Genomic DNA, 16,956 nt, shown 5'->3' with positions numbered 1-16,956 from the left:
TGCTGATAAGGCGTAGAAGAAGAAGATATATATATATATATAGGCCTATATAGTAAAGTCACAAATCTGTAGCCTATCTCTTGCAGTGCTTTGTTTGTAACTTGCCTTGAGAAATATCATAAAAGATGTCAAATAGCTCTGGTCTCCCTCGAACTCCTTCATTTTATAGAAGTGTGACCTATATAACAATATAAGCACATAATTAATGTTAATTTGATCTAAGGTTAAGACAGTCAAGCAACTAAACTCTTTTAGAAACATTTTAGGGATATAAAGCTGTTGCTGCAACGCCTTCCTTCCAGTCACTTAATTTGTTATGGACCATTTGTGGTGTAACAAGTGCAATAATGTGCAATATGCTAATGCCCTTTTGATGTCTTTGGTTTAGGAACAAAACTTTCCACAGGAAATCGCCCTTCGCTTGTTTCAATAATAATTGAGCAACTTTCAAAAAAGGTTGTTGCATTTTGCAGCCAAACCGGGGAATGGCTTCACTGAGTTTAAAAAAAAAAAAAAAATTAAACAACGTCTCTATTGTTTTAACGAAGCATACATATTCAATATTTAAAAGTCAAATTAATATACGTCATAAACATGGGATTAACAACCAGATGGCGCACCACGCCAAAATAGCGCAGTACCGCACAACCTCCCATTGTTTTTCTTTTGTCTGCATACACTAATTAAAATCACCATAAAGCCTTTTAAATTACTTTATTCATCTGATTACCCCCGCATAGCATGCAGCCTTTATGTGGAGCGCCACGCCTGCTTTACATGTCGCTCAGGATAGCCAATCATCGTCCATCTGGCATGCGACGTCACGGACAGGTGTGACCAATCAGAGGCGCCGTCTGACTGCCACCGCCAAGCTTGTGTGCGGAGTTCATCACTCAGGAAGTGCAAGAGCAGTTACTGGTTGCGCTTTCACTCTCATACATTATCAAGTTGTTTGTTTTCCACTTTGACAGACCATTTCAACACATTTCAGCCCGAAATCCAAGGTAAGGCGTGACTTGACGCATTTAGGATGCATTGAGAATATGTGAATGTACACATTGAGCTTTGAGAGTGTCATTATGTGGATCATTGTGGATAAATGTTTCATATTTTGACAGCAGCGTCGGCTGTTTATGTGTTCAGCTACAGGCGATTATTAAACGAGTTTATAATTCACTTTCAGAAGTAGGGTTGAGTCATTAACAATTAATAAACCTTGCAGCGTTTATTTGTTTTATTATTAGCTTGCAGAGCTAGCTGTATTTATTTATGTGAACAAGTGCAATTTCATCAAATTAACAGTGTCATCCAGCTTCGATGACAATGTCTGGCTAGCCCTATTTTTATCCTCTTAAATTTAACTTAAATTCTAATAAGGCTGTTGTATTCACTTATAAAGTGCAGAAAATGATAAGTGAACGTTATAAGTGTGTGTGTGTGTTGAGCTGTCACAGGGAGCGGCTCGTACAGTGTATCGTTGGTTTGTTCTGCAGCTTTTGCACATTTCCGCTGCTCTGAGGACGACTCGGTTCTGGCGAGATTGTCGTCGCGTTTCGGTGAGAAGTTCCTCATAATACCCACACATTTATTGTCTGACATCTTCTCATATTAAAGTTATAGGAATAGACAGGTAGTTTATTCTCGGGTTGACTCATAAAACTTTGGCCTTGAGGCGATAATGTCAATGTAGATTTTACCTCAGCTCGCAAGCACGTTGTTGAATATTCCTGTCAGTTTTACGATTTTAACGCGTTTATGCATAAAACAACCATAAAGAACAAGAGTGTTGTCAGAATCCTGTAAATAACCAGCTGGAAGACACAGAAAAGTGGAACACACAGCTGTATTTTTACTATGGTACGGTCAGGTGTGTATACTGTGAGCATTTGATACACTGGTACTGAGTGATTGCCTTTATCATGTACAATGTTTACACTTCTACCATGGTCTATATACTATATTGTTACAATGGTACCATGTCCTAAAATCATTGTAATTGATATGGTAAACAAAATACAATGTTTTATTGCCATGAGGGTATGTCCAAAACATAGTACCATGGTACTTTTGTATTTATTTATTATCTAGTTCACATATTTTGTTTCTTTTCTTTTCTAATATTACATTTTTTGAGGAATATTTGCCAATGTGTTTCTCTTGAAGTATTATTTCTTTATTTTTGTCTGTGGGTTCTTTCCCCGTTGAGTGTCTATTTTTCCACGGTTTTGTGGAGAAGCACCTGCGCCTTGTTATTAAGGTTTGTTCACTTGTGAAGTAAACATTCAAGAAAATAGAGAAAGAGAGAAATATAAAGAGGTTTAAAGTCAGCATGAAAGGGAAGTTGCGATTTGTCTTTTCTTCTCTATTGTGATTCATATCCAAGTAAAACTCGGAACAAGAACAAATGTAAGGCGGGACTTGATTTTGTCAATCAGGAATTGATTGGATGGTTGTGGTTTGCTATTGGTGGATCTGGTTGCCCCGCCCTCACGCCAGTAAACGCATCATCAGAGAAGAGATGTTGTTGCAAGTTATTTTGATTAAAGATTATGAGGCACTTGTATTAAAAAAATAATGTTTTATGACACTGGTCAATGAATTTAGTTTAGACAGAGATGCATTTCAGAGTGAGTTTAGTGTGGTAATTGGAAAAGAAAGCCGTGGAGTGTGAGGTCATGGGGTTTTTGTTGGCTTAGTGTCCTGAGATTGCAGGCCAGGCTGTGTCAGATTTGAGGCGGACATCTGTTGGTCCCGCACAAACGGTCTGGATATTTAATCCTTCCAGTGGAGAGGAGGAGGAGGGAAATGAGACCCCCGGCCCAGAGCTCACAGCTTTTGTGACAGGTGTCCCCCTGCTATTCAGCACCTCATGCAACTTTTCCTGTGTGTGTGTGTGTGTGTGTGTGTGTGTGTGCGGGTGCGCTTGCATATTTGGTGGCTCTTTGAGGCTTTATTTTGCTGTCTTTGCTGGTGTATTAGAGAAAAGCTGCACGTCAGCTAGTTTAACAGCCACGCTTATTGAATGTAAAGTTCAGATGTATTGATCTGTTGACCTAACGCTGCATTGTTGTGACGCAGCTGTCACGTGAGAGGCCGCGGTCTGTCTTTGTGTGTTTGTATTTGCACACGCACAAAAGAGAGCGAAAGGACAGAGAAAACACTCACACCACGGATCCTTTTTGGCGCCATTTCCCAGCTGTCTTGCTCAGTGTCACTGTAACATGCCCCATGGGACACGCTCGCGTACAGTTAGCGCTCCGCCGCCTGCGAGTGTGAACAGAGCGTAGGTGTGTGTGTGTGTGTGTGTTTGTTAGCCTAGTCCTCCTGGGAGACTAAACTTAACCTTCTCCATTCATGTCGCAACACTGCACTTTCCATTCTAGGCGGCGGGAGATCTAGCATCAGGTTTCTGTATTGCTCAAAGTATGTGTTTAATCACAGCAAGTTGTTTACACTTTTTCTTCTCATATCAGAATTGACCCTTTAAAAAACCTGTCCTGTTGACCCCCCACTGCACATTTTGTATGTTTCCCTCATCTAGATTCAACTCACCAGCTCATTACTAGAGACTGCAAGCAGAAACGGGCTGAATCCCAAATCGTCCCGTAAACCCTCATTCACTATTCCCTACGTTAGTCCACTAATACTGTTCACTTGAAGGAGCGAATGAAGACGAGTGAGTGAATTCGGACAGCCGTTGAGCGTACACCGTTTGTACACTCGTTATTGCAGTGCATTGTGGGATTGAATGAGTGCACTCGATAACATCCAATATGGTTTCGGACACCGCTACAAATGGCTGTCCCCTCAAATAATGAAATAACACCCTATTTGACGGTATTGGGGGCGATTTCGGATTCAGTCATGGTCTTGTTTTGGAGATACGAGAGTCTGTGGCTCTACCATTAGAGAACTTGGGTCATGTGTGCCTTGATAACCAATCACATCACAGCCTTGACGTCACTCAATGTAATTCCTTAGAAATGAATGAGAAGTGTTGGAAACTGAATCATACCTGTTGCGTAATTGTCCGTGACATTGTCTCTTATAAAACAGCATTATAGATCAATCCAAAACTAATGTTCAAGAGCAGCAAACATGTTGAAGATTAGCCGATGGACTGTCGATTCATTAATGATAAGCTTTTTCCTCAGAAAAGAGGTTTATTCAGCGTAGTGAAGCCTCTCCTCCATTGACAACCATAAAAAAACTGCCTTTTTGGTGCATTTTTGATTTGCCTTCAAGTGGCTTTTCAAGATTTGAATTGGCCGTGTCCGATGACGGTCGTCCAGGACAGGTTTGAGAAGCACATCAGCTCTTCATGTGTAGCTTGACTAGTCACTCAATCCCTTTTGATTCGAAGGCCTCTGTTGTCCAACACAATATTCAAAGCCCCCTTCCTCATATAAGCCGAGATATCAAAGCTGTTCGTTTTCACACTTTTTTTTATTAACAAAAACCAAGAGTATTGATAAATTAATTAATCACAGTTCATTTGGTGATTCCAGAAGTTTCAAGAGCTGGGTGTTCATCAATAAAAACAATAGCCTAGGTATTGAGAGGGGAAAATGTGTTTAGCATTTTATCTGAGATTATAGTTAGGTTATTTGAATATATTAATAGTAATTTATTAATTAAAATAGGCTACTTTGAAGTCGTCATGCAGCTTCCTTGGAAGTTTGTTGAGACCTGGTTGAGAACCACTAGAATAAGGACTGATTGTTCACTTTATCAGATTGTCAGTTCACTTTATCAGATTGTCAGTTCACATCAACATGTTGTGTATCAAAGGACAAGGATGACAGAGATATAAAAACACCTTGTGTGAGGAACAGACTGAAACTTAAGTTGCTATTCATCAAATGGCTTCAGAGGTCTTTTATAGCGTGACAGTTTGATTTTATTGTGTGGAAAAGAGCAGTATGAACAACATTCCGGTGTGTTTTATCCAAGAGAAGGAAATGTGGATGTGTAGGGAAAATGACATTTTTAATTACGCAAGCAGTCAATATGTTTCTGGCAGAACATTACAAGTTAAAGGGTTAGTTCACCCAAAAATGAAAATTCTGTCTGTAATTACTCACCCTCATGTTGTTCCAACCGCGTAAGACCTTCGTTCATCTTCGGAACACAAATGAAGATATTTTTGATGAAATCTGAGAGCCGTCTCACTCCTTCATAGGCTGAAACTTGCTGGCCCAGAAAAGTTATTAAAGAGATCGTTAATATAGTCCAAGTGACTCCAGTGGCTCAATCTTAAGTATATAAAGCGACGAGAATACTTTTTGTGCGCAAAAACAAACAAAAATAACGACTTTATTCCACTATTCATTTCCTTCTCTCTGGGCCTCGAGTGAGTTCACGTAGTGTTTTAGCGCAGCGCGTCTGTGTTACACGTCACCACGCATCACACACATGACCAGCGTCGGCCAATAGTGAGCCTACGTGGTGACGTGTAACACAGACGCGTGTTCCGAAGATGAACGAAGGTCTTACGCGGTTGGAACAACATGAGGGTGAGTAATTACTGACAGAATTTTCATTTCTAAAACCAATGAGGTTCAGTCTAGCATGTCAAGCAAGTACGGCTGAGCTCTTTACATGTTTGCTGATCAATATGGAGGGACGTCATACAATGGAGGGACTGAAATCTCTCAGGTTTCATTAAAAAACATCTTCACTGATGTTCTGAAGATGAACGAAAGAATGAAGAATGAACTAATGGGTTTGTAACGACATGAGGGTGAGTAAATGATGACAGAATTTACATTTTTGTGTGAACTGTCCCTTTAAGAGAGCACAGCCTGTGTTTGTGTGAGGGACAGACTAATTAGAGCTTCCTGTATTTCCTGTTGTAGGAATCTTGGGCATCTCAAATATGGAATGCTGGATATTAAAAGAAGCCGGACAGATATACTGTATTTGAGCAAGGCAGATGTTTAAAAGTCCTTTTGACTCGTTTTGCTCTCTTTTGACCTCATTCTCGTGTTACGCTGCACGTTTGAGCTTCTGTTTATGTCCCCTGATATGTCAATAAAAGCCTAAATTCAATCTGTCTAGCAAAGCAATCGAGTCTCTTCAGAATTTTTTTGCTAAACTGCTCAATTCATTATGGATTTGTTTTATGATCTCTTTTTATTAAAGCGTCAAAGGTCTTACAGGTTTGGAAAGACATGAAGGAGAGTAAATGATGACAGAATTTTCATTTTTAGTTGAACTATCCCTTTAAACTGTATGAAACTTTGCCATTATACCGTAGTTGCCCTGAAAGACAAAAGCTGACACTAGAAGACCACAGTTTACAGTAATGCTGCTGCTGTCATGGCAACAGCTCTGAGAAAGCAACACGTACTAGTATTTTTTTCTTGCACAGTTCGTGCAACAGCAGTGTGAAATTGAACTAGTTGTAGATCGCCCATATCTTTTTTCATCTTCGAGAATAGAGAAGGCCAGAGCCGTAGAGAGAGAAGGCGAGTGACCAGGTGTCGTGGAGGCTGACCGGTGCAACTTCTCAGCTTTGAATATAGCGTCACACCGTTTCTTCAGCATGTTTGTGTAGACTTCCTCTTTTCAGTGACCTTAAATGACAACATGAGCCGGGCTGTTTGTATTTCAGACACGCACACACGGATACGCTCCCTCAGAAGACCAAATGTCACCCTCCTCCTCCTCTCGTCCTCTGTGTAGCCCACGCTAATCAGTTTGGCTATAGTAGCGGAGGCCTCCTGTAGAGTGTGGCTCCTTATAGCTGTGACAGAAGGAGTGATGGGGGGGGGATGTTGCTCCAAAGGCTCCTAAAGCCTCAGATCTGCAGTGTCAAACTTATTTTATGCTTCGGACGTTAATATCATCTTATCTGCTGTGCACCTCTCAGTCCCTGTCCCACAATTAATGGTAGATGACCTCGCTGTTGCCATGGAGATGGACTGAGCCGCACAAGTGACAGATGGAGGGGGTTACAGAAAGACGAGGGAGTGGTCGGTCTTCGAGGACACCAAACCCCCCACCATGCCATTGGAAAGTCCTGCGAAGTGGATCCCTGTAACATGCAGCTCGGGCTGATGGATTACAGCTCACCAGCTTCTACCAGCCAGCAGATCTCATAACTGAATTCACTCGAACAATAAACTACTAATTAATCTAATTAAAGTACTTTTAATACCATCAGCACAACATATTGTGACTTGCACTTTCCCAGTCCTACAAGAGCAAGGCCTGTTGCAATGTTAAGTCCAGCCGTGAGCAGAACTGCAGGGTCTGAGCGGGCATTTGAAGTTTGAAGCCCAAACCCGCCCTGTGAAAGATACCCTGACATGACACATTTAATTACAAAAATTACCAAACCCCTTGTTATTTCCTACCAGATCTCACAGGCTTGTTACGTTCAAAGTAAAATGTTTAAAATGCACCAATGTATCGGCCAATAATCGATATCGGACGATAAAACAAAGATTGTAGATGAACAAAGACGGTTTATTTATGAATGGGAGAAACTCCAGCGCGCAATATGGAGGAATACATCCCGCCTTCTAAAGTAAAAGAGCCAATCGCTGACTGGTAAAGCCATTATGTCACTGGTTCGGCTTAGGACTCCACATGCGCATTGGCTCGTCTAGCCTGTTTAAGCATAAGAAACAACATTTATGGGACAGTTCGTGTCAGATTTTGTTGTTAATTTGAAATGTTATTTAATTGTGAGTTCAGCAAGCCGTTTTTTGAGATTTCAGGATTCCCCCATTCAAATAGATAGGACTTGGTCTTGGATGCCCGAAATAGCTGCCCGGAGGCGTTGCAAATATGGCCACCGACTTTCCTTGAAAGGGGCATTTAAATTGGCAAATGCTCAAGAGTCTATGATTAGATCATTATTGCAGCGATTATTACATTTCTAGCATGTTATATGTTTGGCAACAGTTCTTCTAACACTAACTGATGGAGTGTGTAGCTTTTCATTTCTTATACCACCATGTAGGAAGAGACACATCATGGCCATATTCCAGGATGACAATGTCAAGATTCATCAGGCTCAGATTGTGTAATAATGGTTGTGAGGAGCATGAAGAATCATTTAGGCTAATTCACTGAAAGTCTTTGGGATGTGCTGGAGGAGACTTTACAGAGTGTTGGACTCTTGCATTGTCAATACAAGATCTTGTCAAAAAATTGATGCACCTCTTGACGGAAATGCCACCACAACATTTATTTCCATCAAGATGTGCATCAATGTTTGTCTGTTGATAATTTTAGCCTTTAATATTATAGTAATGTACCAAATGAGAGGGTTTCCTGTGTAGTTTAGCATTAGTTGGGAGGGATATTTTCATTAAGCTATTCGTATCGGCAGATATCATTCTGAATATTCGGCTATCGTATTGGTGGAGAAATTTAGTTTCTCTATAATCTTCTTCTTTTTTTTTCTTTTTTTTTACGATCAATCCCAAAATCGCTTTGTACAGTTATTTCCTCTGACCATTATAATTAAACCATAGAATATTTAAAATAATTTAATACCAATTTTATTTTATTTTTTATCTCTGAGCAAGTTAATTAGAATATAAGAATAATGCAAGCCTTCAGAAATGAATAAGTTTTGTTAAAATTGTGAGTTTTATCAAATCGTTGGAAATTAACTTTTTCCTCTCCAAACAAGCTGAGCAAATTAGGAAAAATGTAGAATCTACGTTAAAGTAGCAAGAAACCTAAAATTTTAAATGTTTCAAATTGTTTATTATTAATTTACAAACTCAAACCCTCATTTATCTGGTGCCATTGGGCTCTGGGTAGCAGATGGGACACCCATAAATACCCTGGTTTAGGATGAAACCTGAAGTACAGCACAACCGTTTGTTTGTTCTACTTAATAAACCTCATAAGTTTGAATCGATGACCCCCATCCCCCCTAAACTACCCTAAAATGATCAAGGCCGGCCTGTTTCCTCAGCCCCCCATTACTGTGTCAGCCTCAGACTGCAGGAGAAGCACCTCTTCCAGGTCAGTGCTCTTCAGTCTATCGATGATGGAGATTGAGAGAAGAGAGAACAGTGATGAGCAGAGAGAGGGAGAAAGGGGGAAAAAAAAGATGGGGGAGAGAATGAGAGGTCAGGCTGACAGACGAAGATCTTGGGGATTTATGGCAGGCCAACTGAAGGACGGAAGAGAATGACAATAGAGAGGAGTAGGGGAGGGTCACGGCTGTGTCTTAAGACCACATACAAGGATAAAAGCTCACGTGTAATGGGAAGAGAACTAGAAGGCGAGCCATAAAAACCATGATATAATGCCTATAAAATGCTCTAGACTTTCTCCATGATGCTAAGGTGTTATAGGTGTTGCTATGTGGTCTGAAATTGGTCTGATTAATTACCCCGGTCAAGGTTTATTAGTAAGTAAAATGACCCTGACAGTGGCAGTAAGAGTGTAATAGATGTCCTTGAGTTGATCTGTGGTTTGTGTGCGCTATCGACGTGGGAGCTGTGAGCGGCTCGCCACTGAAGAGCAGCGATGCATATGCATGTTTACATTTAAAACGCCGCCTCATCTGTTTAGTGTTGGTGTGCTTTCAATGCATCACGCTGCCCTGCACACAACCGTTTTGTTGCTGCGCGTCCAAGCATGTGAAAACCACAGCATGACTGTGCTAAAATCAGCACAACAGTGCAAAAAGTTCCATTACATAAGGCTAACTTACTCTGACTTACAGCTAGTTAATACCTAATTCATCATTAAAGTATTAAAACATCAAAGCTTGTACAAGATCAATATCAATTCATTATAATGTGATTTTCTAATCTGGGTTTGAGACCCTTGTGGTGCCTTGACTTTTACATTTTCTAAAGAAATTGTGGGTGATGCTGGTGGTTGTCAGGGCTGTGCAGTTGCTAAAATGTTCTATGCAGTTTTTAAGGAATTGGTATATGGTTGCCAGCATGTTTTTGTTTGTCTCCTTAATATTCTGTGCCCAGCAAAAAAGCACCCTATGTTAAGAAAACCCATAGTTATGATTGTTAAAAGAATAGTTCACTTAAAGGGATATTTCACCGCTGGAAAGATGAATGTGTATTTAAATTGGGTAATTTATATAGTAGAAATGTGAAGTTATTTTAGAAGTTGGTGCCTTCTAGACTGAGAAAAGCCAGAGAATGTATTTTTGGCTCATGTGGATGAAAGACAACAACTCCCAGAATGCACTTGCTTCGCCACGCCTACCGGTTACAGAGGACAGTATCGGAAGAAATGATACAACTAGGCTACTAGTCGACTCGAAACTGAAAAGACGCCGTTTTATCGTGAGATCCCCCTATGGGCAGGTTGAAGACATGCAGAACGAGCTCCTCCTACTGGCTGGAGTCTCTCCCTTTAAGGGGCTGTTTACACCTGGCCATTTCATGCGTTTTCTCAGATCGGATAGCTATATGATTTATCAAAACGATTCCATTTACACCTGGTCACATAAATGTGTTTTTGCGAAACGGATTTAAATCCGATCTTCAATTCCCGCGCTATATGCAGATGTCATGGAGTGCACGTCACCAAAAGCAACAGATATGAGCTGCATTTTATTGATCATCAGCTAAAATTTCTAATTCAAAGACCGCAATAAGAGAGAGCGGCAACAGCCCTGGTAAGATCATTTCGTTTCCCTACTTTTAATGATGATGATTGTGTGTTAAGCATCTCACTTTCACTTTGATTTGCAATAGTTTGCACGTTGGCTTAATGAATAGATGCTCAGCTTCTCATCTGCGGTGATGCGTGTTCCAGTAGCGTCGTCATATCTGGCTATAACATGACATATAGCCTATAACACGCTCTCACACGTTTATTTTTTTAGCATTTTTGGGAGGAGTACAATTTACATATGTGGTTTCAACAACCAGATGCGTTTACACTTGTCCAGTTTCGTCTGGAATGCGGCCCAGACCTCCTCCTGAAGTGGTTTGAGCGATCGGATTCAAATCCGTCTCGAATGCGTTTCGGAGGGCATTTACACCTGGTCTTTTCACGATCGGATAGCTATCCCATCTGAGAAAACGCATGAAGTGGCCAGGTGTAAACAGCCCCTTAGTGTTTAAGTATCCCTTTAAATGAAAATTCTGTCATCATTTACTCACCCTCAAGTTGTTTCAAACCTGTATGAATTTCTTTCTGAATGTTAAATGGGTCCAATCCATGTTCAATGGGAATTATTTTATGATGCAGGAATAAACTAGTTAATGCATGTGTTTTGAACTTTGCTCATTTAAAACATGATCAAAACACTGATCTGTTTTAATGACAACATTACAAATAAGAGAGCAAGTGACCAATATTGGTATCAGAATCAGCTAATAGCTGATTCTGATTCTTCACTGTGGTTTTGGGGATGTTAAGTTTAATACCTAGGGTTAGGAATTTGAACAATCCCCAAACTTAGCTTAGCTATGAGTATTATAAATAGCAAGCACCGCTAATTAGACGAACAAACCCTTTGTTGTGATCGAGAACAATCACATAAGTTTAAATAAATGGAGGTCAGTAAAGCCCATTGTGGAATGTCCTCAACAAGTTGCCTATGATCTCAAGAGGCTTTTTAAAGGACTGTCCAGCAAACAGGGAACAAAGCATGACAGCAGACTTGATTTACAGTGCATAAATGAAATCTTTTGTCATCATGTGGTCGCTGCGCTGTCCCGCTCCATTCTTGTCCACTCTTACTCAGCAACAAGTTGTCTCTTTAGTGTCATGTCACCAGTGCAGCGCGTCAAGCCACGGTGACCCGAGTTCCCTTACATTTACTGGGTGGCCTCTCCCTCACCCAGGAAAAGAGAAATCGAGATTGGGGGGAGGGCAAGCGACATAGAAAAGGAGAGAGAGAATAGAAGGAGAGATCTCCAGCCACTTTGAAGCTTCTCTCTGGTTCCTGTGTCAGGCTTCTCCCCACTGGGACAAAAGGCCTTTATGTGTGGCTCAGGCGGGGGGCTGTAGGGGGGTATTGTGGGACTGGGGCGGTGGGCGGCAGGGCGGCAGGGCGGCAGGGCTAGATCCCCCCCGTCTATTGATTTTCTCTGTATATTCTGCCTCACCCCCTCCACCCCAGCCAGGCTTACCAGCTGTCTGCTCTACACCTCTCCCAGCCTCCTCCGAAAGCCCCGGCCACAAAGACACACACAGATCATATGGGCGCCGGCATTAGCATACTTAAAGGAACTACATGGAGACACGCTCAAGAAAATATTGATTTGCACAAGTATAGACGGAACCATGCATATTTAGAGCGCACATGTAGCATGACAAGATCATCAGTGCCATCTGACCTTCAATTTGTGGTGTGACCTTTACGCGCTTGCATGTTGGGTTACTTCCATCAGTATGTTTATGCAAACATTCATCGCAATTGTGCAAGTAAAGCAATCTCTATATAGGGTCAAAATCTGTGAATGTTGAAGAGGTTTACTTTGGCAAATGCATTGGTTTCATTTATGTACACACTCTGAAGTGTATAAAGTACATTGTGGTGTGTGTAAAAGTTTGAACGCTTCCGGTTGCCTCAATGAGAGCTATAACAGGCATTGTATTATAGTATCTGTCTTCTATGGCAAGGCCGAGACGTAGTTTGAATCTTCCTGAGCTAGTTCAAAGTATGTTAATCTATCGATAACCAGCTGCCCGTGTAATAACACATCTGGTTTAATGGCAAAGAGATTTGATGGATCCCCTTGGGGACTGAGGTCTGTTACCGACCGCTATAGTAATCCAGAAATCATGTGCGAAAGGACTGCATACTTGCATTCATCTCTGCCAGGGATGTGACTGTGAGGACATTTTCCCACCGCGTGTGTGTCCAGAGCGAGCGTTTTCAATCGATTCCTATGGATCCTTAACAATTCAATTAAACCAATTTAAAGGAAAGCAGAAACATGACAACGGATTTTCAAAAGGCATGTCTCGTCTTATCCGGAAGTAGGGAAAGGTAGCTCTGGCTACTTTGAAGTGTGTCCGGTGTGGTAGTGGCACAGGTTAGTTGTCACAACGACATGGAGCGGCTAAATCTCCAACCTCCGGAGAATCACCCGTTTTAACCCTTTCGCACGTACGATCACACCGGTGTGATCAGTCTAGGCTGGTCCCTGGAGCGTACGATCACACCGGTGTGATCAGTCTAGGCTGGTCCCTGGAGCGTACGATCACACCGGTGTGATTAGAGCGGTCAGTGCATCACGTGATCACCTGCTAAAGTCAAATGTGCTTTCGCGCGTTGGCTGGCGCTGTCATTTATCATATATCACATAACTTTTCAGTGTTTTCAACCACATAATGTTTATTTTAGGGTTCAGACATATAAATTCACATAAGTACTAACAAAACAATATATTTAGAGTTTGTAAAATACACACTGATGTCTATGGAAGCTGCAATAATAATCCTTTCCATTATAATTAGACACGTTTTATTCATATCAGATACACATTGTGTAAGTAACTTTAAAGTTTACTCTATTCTTCTCCCAGTTCACCAGCCACTTACTTTCATGTATTTCAGGAGAAGTGGATGAATTCACGTGTTGTAAATCCAACAGATCTGATTCTCTGAACTGTGGCGCAAACTAACATGGCGGCGCCCATCGCGCATACAGCTCAACTAACGCGATCGTTATAAAGGTGTTTAAATAACAAAACATTTCCACTTGCATATATTTGGCAATCGGAATATCAGATATTTCATGCCATAGCTAACACATTTGTGAATATTTTGAATAAAAAAGGAAAAATTACATTAAAGCAGATCATCATTCATTCAGCCCTGTTGTTGCTGCGGTGTGTCATGTGACAAGCAGTGACGCGTCACCGTGGAAACCATAAAGTGAAACCTAAATAACAGTCGCCTTGAAAAACTCACGCTGGGGGGTCAGCCAGAATATTTTTAACTTGTGTCAAAGGGTTAAACAGTCGCTGAACAGAGGAGAGTCTGCTGGTGAAAAGAGAACCAACAGAGCTCGTAATAAAACAAGAATCAACATAAGCTTGGCTTTTCGGCGATGGAGAGAACTGAGGGGTGTGAAATGTTGTAAAAGCGACGTGGAGGTGTATTTTATTGAACAGATAAATTTCCATATGTTGCTCTCTAACAGAGTTCATTGTAAAGCATTATATATTGTGAAGTGTGATATTTTATTGTGGTTGTTGTATCACTGTGCTGGAATTTAATTTCAAGGAGGTACCGTGTAAAGCTACAGTAACGTCTTCAGCCAGTCAGCTTGAGATCCTTTCCATCTAAACTGGGTATATCTCTTCAGCCTAGTAGTGAATGTTTTAAGAGCTGTAGGATAATCACATTCATCTGAACACGCAGAGCTGAAGAACAACCAAAACAAAGTTCATCTGCAAAATTCATGTTCAAGTTTTGTTTTTTAGCCGCTAGAGGGACTAAAGTTACATAGTGTACCTTTAACTAGGTGGCAAGCTATCATTGTGTTTATTGAAAAGTGCATATTTAGTGGAAAGGGTTGCCTCGGTTTACTCTGTCCCTGTGATTATTGTTCTGCAGATAGATGGATGGATGGATGGATAGATGAGTAGAAGAATAGAAAGGGAATGACCCCCCCTCACACACACACACACACACTTTCCGGTGGGGGAGAAAGTTAGAAGGTAACGTGCCGTGGGGGTCCTGATCGGATCCTCCTCCATCCTTTCTGTCTCCTCCTCTCGCTGTCCCTTTTGTCATCTCTGGTCATCAGTGTTACCTCCATCATCATCATCGAGATCATTCATGAGGACAGGCTGAGTGTGTGTGTGTGTGTCTGCCAGTGCACACACACCTGATGACTGTAATGTGTGTGTGTGTGTCCACAGGGGCTGTGCAGCTGTGAGCGTGAGGGGATCTGAACAGAAACAGCCCTGTCATCTTTACTATGATGGCCAACACGGTAAGTTCTGACGTATGTGTGAACATCAGGTTATATAATTCACGGTTTCAGTGTCAACATGTTAACCACTTTGTTTCTGCTGTTGTCAAAACAAAAGCAGAAGAGATCTTCTGAAAGGCTTTCGAGGTCATCTGGTGTTGGATTCTGCTCTTATGTTGCGGATGTAATACTAACCCACATCATTTTTTGACTTCATAATGTTATGATGAGAGAAACCACTTCTGTTAAACTAAATGTAATGATATTATAACAGTTTATCAGGTCTTTAAGTTCTCATAGCAAAGTATTCCCAAGTCTCATTGATGATTATGGATATTCTGAAGTGTATAAAACTGTAATGCCCTGTATAACAATAGACTGAGAACCCATGCCTGACATTTCTCATTTAGTTTGAATGTCCTTCCATGATGTCATGTTGATTAAATCATGGTGACATGTTCCACGACCTCCGACCCCTGTGAATAGATGTCTCTGTAAACTCGACCGACATCTGTTTACTCATCCGTTTAAAGCCTTCATTTCTATAGATGTTCACAGTCTTTCAGTGGCTAACACTACTGGTGTAATGTAGCTCTCCGGCTGTGCATGGGAAGGAAATCGCTTCGCTAAAATGACATTTGCTTCTATATTTTAGTTTTAGCCAGTTGAAGCTTGTAGGTGTTGCTTCTCCCTCTCTAGTCGTGGCCTAGCACAGACTCGGCCACTCTGCTGCTGTGAGATATCATGCTATCGCTTCAGAAACAGACCACTGTCCTACTGTAGTCTGCTGGCTTTCCCGCGCAATAATCTGATGCCGCACAGTTCACAGCAAGCCATGAAAACATAGATGCGTTTTATTCAAAATAATTACAAAATGGTTTGTTTTTTATTTATAATTTGGTCAGTTTGGTTGCCAGTTTGTAATTTAAAAATGTTTATTAAAACACATCAGTTTATCACATTGTAATCTGTGTCAGTGTAAATTAGGGCTGCACTATATATATATATATATATATATATATATATATATATATATATATATATATATATATATATATATTAAAGTAAAATGGATAACACGGTATGGCTTATCGATTGTCAAATTGTGCCGACATACATTTATTTTCTGACAACCTGTCAAAATAAAAGCTTGATTGTTTAACTTTTGAAAGTGAATTGACCTTTGGAAAAGATACGCACAGATGTATATGTAAATAGTAATAAATAATAAAGAAAATACAAGGATTAAAGTATTGATTCAGTATCAGAAGAAACATATTTGTGAAATGACAATGTATGATTTAGAACAATCCTTGTATGTCTTGTTTATGCTTAAAATAAGTACTTTGTTTGATATTTTGCTATCTTATGAAATGATTTCATATTTCAACTAACTATCCATTTTTGGAGCCATTTTCCTTCCTTCCTTCCTTCCTTCCTTCCTTCCTTCCTTCCTTCCTTCCTTCCTTCCTTCCTTCCTTCCTTCCTTCCTTCAAAACTTATTTTGAGATTTAAAAAACAAGATGGACCTGTCCAAGATGGCAGCAATAAATAACATCAACAAAAACTTTTAACAAATTACAGTGTTAATTTGCACTGTATATTGCAAACTAATATTGTTTTCTTTTTAACTCTTCCTTAATTTCTTCTCCTTTTAGGTTGGCGCACCAGCTCTGTGTGGAGATCTCAAGGCCTTTCTGAACCACAACCTGTCCAAAGGTAAAAGTAACTCTGATACTCTCTTATATGATCACATTAATACATCTATAAGGTTGGTTCTTCAAGCACAGGCTCATTCAGAGTGCAATAAACCTTTCCCTTGCATTTTCATTTTTCAATCTGGCCGTAAAAGAATTTGCAGGCAATTACTAGCAGGCAGTAAACTTTTATGTACTACCGTTGTCTTGAAATGGTTGTGTTCAAAGTGAAAAGGAGGAGTTTGGGCACGCAACAATAAACGCTCAAGAAATAATTAGTAATAGTCTAATTGCATGCATACTTAGATGTTAAGTAATTGGTTGAGACTGGTATGGTGTCGTAGGTTATAAAATAATTTTAATATTCATTTAAAC

At 40.5% G+C, this 16,956-nt stretch overlaps 1 protein-coding gene across 2 annotated transcripts in view; it reads left to right on the top strand.

Moving 5' to 3' along the window:
- The first annotated feature begins 891 nt into the window (after nt 1-891).
- tfdp2 (transcription factor Dp-2) overlaps nt 892-16,956 on the top strand; it is a 49,937-nt gene continuing 33,872 nt past the window's right edge. The window contains exons 1-4 of one of the 2 annotated variants that reach the window (XM_084126750.1): nt 988-1,004; nt 1,446-1,556; nt 14,832-14,905; nt 16,543-16,603. In XM_084126750.1, the coding sequence (XP_083982876.1) occupies nt 14,891-14,905; nt 16,543-16,603 (76 nt within the window). In that variant the 5' untranslated portion in view covers nt 988-1,004; nt 1,446-1,556; nt 14,832-14,890. Of the gene's footprint in view, nt 1,005-1,445; nt 1,557-14,831; nt 14,906-16,542; nt 16,604-16,956 lie in introns of both variants that reach the window. The other variant, XM_084126749.1, reaches the window with a different exon arrangement.

The sequence above is a fragment of the Abramis brama genome (genome assembly GCF_963993115.1).
Source record: "Abramis brama genome assembly, chromosome: 10".
In the NCBI taxonomy this organism is placed as follows: domain Eukaryota; kingdom Metazoa; phylum Chordata; class Actinopteri; order Cypriniformes; family Leuciscidae; genus Abramis; species Abramis brama.
The sequence above is the reverse complement of the archived record's forward strand: the minus strand, read 5'-3'. Positions and strand labels throughout refer to the sequence as shown.